The sequence below is a fragment of the Fistularia commersonii genome, chromosome 26 (genome assembly GCF_037954325.1).
Source record: "Fistularia commersonii isolate RoL2024-O1a breed Wild chromosome 26, RoL_Fcom_v1.0, whole genome shotgun sequence".
In the NCBI taxonomy this organism is placed as follows: Eukaryota; Metazoa; Chordata; class Actinopteri; order Syngnathiformes; family Fistulariidae; genus Fistularia; species Fistularia commersonii.
In genome coordinates this window covers 10,438,677-10,447,305 of record NC_141309.1, presented here as the reverse complement: position 1 = coordinate 10,447,305, position 8,629 = coordinate 10,438,677, and the positions used below count along the sequence as shown (strand labels likewise).

The 8,629-nt window shown below is 40.5% G+C and overlaps 1 protein-coding gene across 2 annotated transcripts; it reads left to right on the top strand.

Moving 5' to 3' along the window:
- Window positions 1-340: 340 nt before the first annotated feature.
- Window positions 341-8,416, top strand: stc1 (stanniocalcin 1). Of its 2 annotated transcripts, none has more exons than XM_086174291.1 (4): window positions 341-635; window positions 2,251-2,390; window positions 2,521-2,732; window positions 3,385-8,416. In XM_086174291.1, exons 1-4 carry the CDS (start codon window positions 455-457, stop codon window positions 3,683-3,685), a joined length of 834 nt encoding a protein of 277 aa, XP_086030417.1. In that variant the 5' UTR covers window positions 341-454; the 3' UTR covers window positions 3,686-8,416. The 2 variants fall into 2 exon arrangements, with proteins under 2 accessions (XP_086030417.1, XP_086030414.1); XM_086174288.1 differs by having other exon boundaries at window positions 2,248-2,390.
- Window positions 8,417-8,629: the final 213 nt, after the last annotated feature.

Sequence of the window (8,629 nt, the reverse complement as noted above, 5' to 3'; positions counted from 1 at the left end):
ATAATGATGCTTTGGTGGGTGTAATCAATATATTTCCCCTGGATCTCCATTGGGGTTATCCGTAGGCCATTTTCCTCTTTATTTCTTTATTTATTTGTTTATCATTTTAAGAAAACACCCTCCGATTGTACCCTGAAGCACCAGGGAGTCACAGCGAAATACCAATATGTCCATCAGATCGGTTCACTACAATGAAAAGCAGTGTTGGCAGCTGTTAAATGATTTTATCAATTAGCAGAGCTGAACCGCGGTCTGAAATGCTGCGCGTTGATTGGTCCAAACCGGGAGCTCGTAATGTTCAGCGCTCCCATATAAACCCATGCAGTCGGTACATCGTTGCTGTCTGTCATGCAAGTCGGGGGTCCAATGTAGAGAAATATCTGGCAGCCTACTTGTTCTAGCCTGCATTTATTTTGTTTTCTGCGCCGCACAAGCTGCTGGAGCGTCATTTCTTATGACTTACACACACACCAGGAGGAGTCTCTTTGCGTTTAGTTGTGTTATCTGTGTTGAGAAGACGATGCCTTTGAGGACCGGACTTTTTCTCCTGATGGTGCTGAACGCATCTGCGAACGAACTGGATCAGAACGAGTCTTATTCTCCCAGGAGAACCCGCTTCACTGCCAATAGCCCTTGTAAGTAACACGCTGCTCCTGCCTGCATATCTCAAAGAGTGCCTGCTCGCTTTGCTTCCCCTGTCGCCGCATCTTGCACGCATACTATGTGATTTCTTGTCACACATTTTTTTTTTTATCTATATTTCTTTATATTTATTTATTTATTGTTTTGGCCTATGCAGCCTCCGCTGTCTAAACACGAGCGTCGGTTCGTGAAGGAGGCTGCGGGATTAAGGCTGAGGATGTTGCCGGTGTCCTGCCGGCAACAGATGAGCATGGATCTTGGCGCTGACACCTGAGAGAGCAGGCTGTGTCATGCTGATATCTCTCACTCTCTCTCTTTCTCTCTCTCTCTCTCTCTCTCACGGTTTGCCTGCTGCAGAGCACCCACTACTCAGCATTATAGTGAGGCTTTTAGTGCTTGAAACATATGGAGCCACAATTTTTTCTCCTCTCTGTAGGCTTCAAGTCAGAAAAAGAAGTAGGCTGTGCCACCCCACCCCCACCCCCTCTCTTTTGGGCAGATTGATGCAACCCAATCTGATGGGTATCGCATAATTCACTGTTCAAGCCCAAGTCAAAAGCAACCGTAGCCTACTGGATATTTCGCCGTACAAAAACAATATGCGAGTCTTTGTTCGAATGCCGACCTTTGATTTGATAAAAAAAAAAAAAAACATGTATGCTCCGGTGATCAAATGCAGTGGGTAACTGCGAGGCTGTTTCTTCTGCGGGAATTGCTTCATCATTTAAATATTTGCAGCTCTCTATGTATTTGAAAGCAATCTCTGGTCCCCGATGGCAGACTTTATCTGGCTCTGCAGGTCAACACGGGGCCCCAGATTTCAGGCCTGCCAAGTAGGCTTAGGCTCCTCTGTGACATTTCTTAATCGTTATTACAAAGGATTTGAGTCAGACTGCTCGCCAGCTCAGTGGATTCTTGGATGAAAATTAAGAAGTTCCAACTTTCTTGGTACTCTGATGTGCAGATAATGTTTTACAGCTCTGTCTTGGCATAAGATTTAAAGTAGGGGCAGAACATACCGAGTTTGCTCGATGGCCACTTCGTTATGCAGATGTGCTTGGGATCAGTTCTGAATATGCGATTGAACATGTGCTTAGTTGATATTAATGTAAGTATTCGAATGGAGCTTGAGAACAGTGACTTATAGTGTCTGAGAGTCTCAGTCTGGTGGCATTGTGCATGTGTGTGAGAGAGAAAGCCTGCAGTATAAGTGTGTTTATGTGTGTCTCCAGGCATGCCAACAATTTTCAGGAAACTCTTTGGTATTTCTGGTGCTGTTCATCCAAGCTCAGCTGAATAGAACCAAATAGTGGAATATAAGCGGTTGCCAAAAAAGAAGCAAAGTAATGCCAAAAACTGTCTGATGCTCTTAGGGTCGTGAGGTGTCCAAAGTCAAGTCACTATTTGCCCCATGTCTTTTTTTCTTACTAATCAAAGTCTGTGATTTTTTCTTTTTTATGTATTTCAATGCATTTCTTTTTTTTTTTTTTTTCTAAATGCTGAAACCCCAGTGACCCTTGTGAAAGTAGCTCAATGACTGTGCAGCGATTACCACTGAACCCACTGTTGGCTCCTCTACTGATGGATCATTCTCTGTGCCCACAGCAGATGTGGCACGCTGTCTCAACAGTGCCCTCCAAGTTGGCTGCGGAGCCTTTGCCTGCCTGGAAAACTCAACTTGTGATACTGATGGCATGCATGACATCTGCAAGTCCTTCCTATACAGTGCTGCTAAATTTGACACTCAGGTATTCACCTAAACTCCTTACACTAAGGCACATGTGATTTTCACTAATTCTCCTTGCACACGAACCGCGCGGGGTTATAAGGGTGTAAATGGCCTGGCAAGAATGTGTGAAGCACTGCTTTCTTTTACAGGGTAAAGCATTTGTGAAAGAGAGCCTTAAGTGCATTGCCAATGGCATCACCTCGAAGGTATTCCCCACCATCCGCCGCTGCTCCACCTTCCAAAGAATGATATCTGAAGTCCAAGAGGAGTGTTACAGCAAGCTGGATATCTGCACTGTTGCCCGATTAAATCCGGACGCTATTGGTGAAGTGGCTCAGCTACCAAGTCATTTCCCCAATAGGTGAGATCTCCTCCACAGTTAATTCTTAAATAAAACAAGTTTGCGGCGCTTTCTGATGGAAAGCAGCAACTTGACGAACGTTTCATGTTTCAATGTCATAGATGAGCCGCAGGCTCATTGCAAATTAAATTAAAATTGCATGTTCTAATAAATGCCATAGAAATATTTCCAAGTGTGAAATATCAACCCATATTTATGTGTTTTCATAAGACAAAAATTGCACAAATCCTGTTGGTGTGGCAACTTTATAAGAGCATTGTGCAGGATAACAGATGGCTTTGGGCTGTATTCATTTCCATGACTGGTTAATACAGCCTTTTATATGGCGCAATGAAATTAAACAGGAATATCGAGTCGGGGTGTTTTGTTTTTATTGTTGTAGTAATAGATGTTGGATTGCTTTTTGGGAGTGGATACAGGCGGGAAGGAGGGTGGAGCACAAGGCTTAGTGACTGGAGTAGGAAGGTCCCTCCCTTATGGATGACATCAGAATACACAGCACATGTGCAAACACTGTACAAAGAAATTCCATATGACTTTTCGGGCCCCCAGTGAGAACAAAAGGAGTGTGTTGCAGGTTTTGTCACGTATGTCCTTTTTAGTATTTGACCATGATAAAGACACTCTCTGATGCTTTATTTTGTTGTACTAGGTTTTATGCGAAGCTGCTACAGAGCCTGATGGATTGTGATGAGGACACGGTGGACCGTGTTAGGACCAGCATGGTGTCACGGCTGGGCCCAGAGATGACCATGCTTATTCAGCTGCTGCAGAACAAGCCCTGCCCATCCACTGCTGTGGCTGCAGCTGCCTCCATTCCAACCGGAGTGGAGGGCCGTGGGAGCTGGCGCTGGTCCATGGGTGCCCATATGTACAAGATCCAGCCTAATCTGCGAAACAGAGACTCTGCCAGTCATTTTGGCAAAAAGCGCTCTGGCAGTGACAGCTCCTAATTTCCACTGAAATTCAGAAACTCCACACAAAAATGAATGCTCCTCTATTCCCTTGGGGTGAAAGATCTCTCCGGTTGAGGGGAAGTTAAAAAAGTAAGCACCTCTAGGGAATGCCGGACCGCCCGTAGAATTGATATAAGAATTTGATTGTTGCTCTGTTGTATATCCTAAACTTAGGCTTGAGAGAACCCCCCCCCCCTCCAATCCATCTACTATTTTCCAAGGTGTCCACTCACACTTATCGTTGAACATATGGCTGTTGCATCTGTTCACTCCTCCTCTTCCCTCCGACAGAGATGAATCCTTAAGAAGTCTTTTGATGCCAAACTTAAAAAAAAAAGAAAAAAAAGAAGACTAACAGCCATACTGCTACCAACTCTTGAGCACAAGTCTATACTTTAAAAGACAAAAACACAATCACCTAAACTTGACATTCGTAGAGATTAGTTGTCGGATTATTATTTATTCATCGATAGAAATGAGATATTATTGGTATTTGTAACTAATATTTCAGTGATGAGAGGAGTTATATTGTGAGCATGAGATGTGGAAATGAGTTTCATTTCTATTTTCTGACACTATTACTCGTAAATGTACTGTAAACTAAGTAATCTTAGACAGCCATAGCTAGCCCTCTAAAATGAGTGGTCACAAGGAGTGAGGTCTGCAGAGGTTTCAGGATAACCTTCATGAGGCTACCTTAAACTGACCAAAAAACTTCATACTGCCCTGAATGCTATTCATGAAGAACCAAAATTGTGTATATCTATATCACTTATAGCTGTTTACTTTCTTTTCTGGTTGCAGATATAGCCATGTTTATGAACGGAAAAGTGTTTTCAAATTATCATCTGAGAAATGGCCGAGTCTGTCCATCAGAAAAAAAAGTTCATTTTGCATATTACAGCATATAAGACTGTGGAGCTCTGCAGTACAAGTGGGACCATATTTCATGGAATTTTGTTTCCATGTTCCTCACTGAGTGACGCAGTAGTGTATGTGCAGTAGCCGATTAGCACGTTCACCGATTAGACTGAGAGGAGCCAAAGTGTTGGACTGATGATCATTTGTCTGAGTCGAATAAGGCGTCATACACACTTGCCGCCATTGTCAAGATTCAGAATGACTATTTAAAAAAAAAAAAAAGCCTTGTTGGAATGATATTTATTTTCCTACTATATTATTTAATGTTTTATTTTAATGCATTACTGTAGTTTGAAATTAGTTTAGAGGTTTTAAAAACAGTTCAGTCATGGCTCCGATTTGAACACGAGCTTGATGCCAAAAAAAAAAGAGAAAAAAAAAAAAAAGATAACGTGAGCTAACACTCTGTTGACTGAATGGGACCCATGTCATGACTCTGTGCTGGCCATAGGGGAACGAAGTTGGTCATTCATGTCAGGTGATCTTCTTTATGGGTGTTTTGAGGGACCATAAATAAACAGGATAGTTTAAATTTGACACAATTTCTGTTCTTAAAAATGGTTGTCATTGGAGCTGCTACATGCACATGTTCAGTGCTGGGAGTCTGTGCACATCTATTAAAAATTGAATCAGTATAACCTAGAGTCCGATCAATATTGAATTTTCGGCCACAATTATAATTATTAGGCATAAGAAATCTCGCATATCAACCGACAGTCTCTGTATTCTTTCTGTGTTCACTTACAGTCAGCGAACATACTTGAAATATCAAAATATGTAGTCAGTATGCTAAATGACCCACTCCAGAGTTCGATATTTTTCAATTACGTCATTGATGTACCGCATTTTAGTGTTGCTATAGCAGAGCTGATTTCAACATGATGCAACGGAGTTGTCTGCAGATCCACATACAGTGAGCTGATCATATGTTCTATTTTTAAATTATTGATCCGTACTATATCAGGGCTGTCAAATAATACCTTCACTTCATGACAAATAGTCTTGGAAATCCAGTCGTTTTTTATGATGTTAAAGTACATGTTTACAACTCCATTATTTTATAATTCGAGGAAGTTCTAAGACTTGTATGAAAAATATAGAATTATTCTTATCTTAACTCTTGTTTAACTGAGTCTTGAGCAAAGATAAAATGGTCTGCAATTGATATGTTTTCTCACCATCTGCAGACGATCAGCCAGCATCCCTGTTGGCGACTAAGGCTGCATTTGTAGGATTAAATAGCACATAATTAAAAGAGGATTTAGAAAAAGGGAAAGGTTACACTCGACGATCATCGCACTTTGATTACTTTGTTTTAAAATTTCACAGCCCTGATATATGTACATACAGTAAGACAGTCAAGTTAAGGGTTTATTAACGCATTGCTTGGGTATTATATATTGGGTAGTATAAACATAGTGCTTTGCTGAACACAGTGAGGCAGACATCAGCATCACGTACCTTCTCTGGAAAGGTCTGCAATACTTTGCGGTGCTTCTCCTTGCGTAGATTGACACAGATTTTTGGTAGATACATTAAAAATTGAACAGTTAGGAAAGTAAAGACACGGGAGATACAATGACACACCTCAAAGCAGTAGGTTCCTTCTCTTTTACAGCAGTGTCCTAGTGGCATTGTTGCAATGTACAGTAGAATGTACCCATGCTGTATATGAACAGTTATAAATGAATAATAAAGAGACCATTAATGAATTCAGTCGACCTCAACAGAACCCTTGATATAAGGTTTACAACTTTCCAACACTTGGTTCACTTTGTGCCAAAACCAAGCAGGATTGCTCTGCTGTACAGTCGCAGGCATAGAGCAAGAATACTCAGTGAAAAGACTGTCCTGCTCAGAGCTCAGTTGCTTTGTGTTGCTTTGTCATAAGTTTAGATTAAATAATGCTCAGGCCTAAAATCTGCTTCAGGACACTCTGTAGCTTTTGTTAGTTTGCATGCATTATCAGTGTAGTCTTTTATTTTTTGATAATTACATGAGACAGCATGTCCCAAAAAACACACTGAAAATAAGGAAAATGTTGAAGCAATTTTTAACCATGCTAAATCACAGACAGTGCCACAAAATATTTTACAGTAACTCAATGTAACTCATTTCGTTGGTTGGCAATGAGTCACTGTGAACTATTTCTTGTGAGCAATTACTTCTCTAGGCCATATAGAATTTCATTGCTGAATAGAATCTAGCTCCTTATCCCTGAATATTTCTGGACGAATGATGAAAATATAAGGGCGATTATTCAGATATTGTAGTCACAGTCACTGAGATGGGTCCTAATGCATGTGCTTGCATGACATCAGAGATGTTTTTGGACATTCTTATCAAAAACATAATCAGTGGCTCAAGGTAATTTTTGTGCACATTGCCATAAAAACTGCAGTACAGAGATTATTGTCTATCCAGTGCTTGTGTAGGTCCCTAAAAGAAATTATCAGACAAAAAAAAGAATGATACTCACAGCAGACAAAGAGATCTTTATTTTTCCATGTCAATTCAAAAGCTATGTTAAGAATTCCAAACTATGCAATAATGTCACACACAAAGGATTCACAGCAACACAGAAATTGACCTTTATTGCATTCAGTGCCAGCTGATGCTGTGTGAATTAAACCACAGCGTGTTTGCTCTCACACTGCACTTGGTGTGAAGGCATTGCTCGCCTAAACCCCTCTCTCTGTGGTTTTTGTGAACTGTTTATTCTTTTGCTTGGAGAATATCTTAATTCTAAAGGATGTTAAGAGCTATAGTCACTCTGTAGTATATGCTGGCCTTCTACTTTATGTTAAAATGCACTTTTTTTCCACCTTAACCACTATAAAGGGCATTGAAACATTTAGCACGTGTTTAAAGGAAATATGTTTTATTTTAGCTGGTGAATGAAAAATCCATTCATGTTTTGCATTCTGAAGGGCCAGGGCTTCTTCATGAACTATTGATACATATGTGTGCATCTCTTTTGTTCATGGGTAAAATCCAAACCCCAACAGCTGCTGCTAAACTGTTCCTTCCCTGTATGATGCTGTCCAGATGCCCGCCTCCTGTGGCCGCTCCAATCTCTCAGCAGTGACCTCGGCATCAACCCACAGTAGCGTTCTACGTCCAAATATGTCCCCATATTTATTTTCTACGAACATTCCTTGTGTCAAATATATTTGGCAAGGGCAAAGCGACTGTTTTCCTCACCAAGTCAAACACAATGGTAATTTCAGAGAATGTACCTGAATTCTGAACTGGACCCTTGGCACGCCCGTGTGATGTGACCCATGAAGACTATTTGGAAAAAGAACTAATGTAATGGGAGACAGCGTTCAGTTTTGTTCTGTTTGATTACAGTCCTAGTGTGTGGTGCTTCAGGTGGTACTAGACGAGTGTAAATTGACCTGTGGTGAGGTTTGCAAAACTGTTTCTCCAGCCAACATGTGAGTTAAGAGACTCCCTCACTTCTGGCACTTCATGGTACTCTTTCCTCTAAAGACTTGAAATAGATTGATAAATATGCTCAAACAAAATCAAAATGCTTCAGTGACTGGTAAAGTTTATTTTGTATGCATATATAAGTGACAGTTATTTTACTATCAGATTCAAATCTTATTAAGGATTTAAGAAAATTACTGAAGTTTCTGAGATGCTATGTAACGCATGATTGACCCCTGTAAATGACTTGCACTTTAAAATATACCCATACTGTGTATATGTTTGGGTTTTTCCTCTGTACTGAGAAGTCATGAAAGATACAAATGCATCAGTTGTGTGTCTTTTGCTGATCAGAAATAAAAATATTTATCATATCTGGCATATGGTATGAAATATTCCTCTGTTTTTGTTTTTGCTTATTTGGAGGCATAACCATCCCCAGATTTGAATCAATCTATCACTTTAATTCGCCCTTTAATGCTGACTCGTGTTTTTTTCAAAGCTCTATGAACCGAAACTGGTGAAAATAGAATAAAGATTCAAATTCATCTTCTCGTGAAGAAACTCACATTGCAGAGACATAGG

Coding starts and splice junctions, on each gene's coding strand:
- stc1 (XM_086174288.1), top strand. CDS start 455: ATGACTTACACACACACCAGGAGGAGTCTCTTTGCGTTTAGTTGTGTT. Junction 636..2,247: donor CTTCACTGCCAATAGCCCTT/GTAAGTAACACG, acceptor CTGTGCCCACAG/CAGATGTGGCACGCTGTCTC. Junction 2,391..2,520: donor CTGCTAAATTTGACACTCAG/GTATTCACCTAA, acceptor TTTCTTTTACAG/GGTAAAGCATTTGTGAAAGA.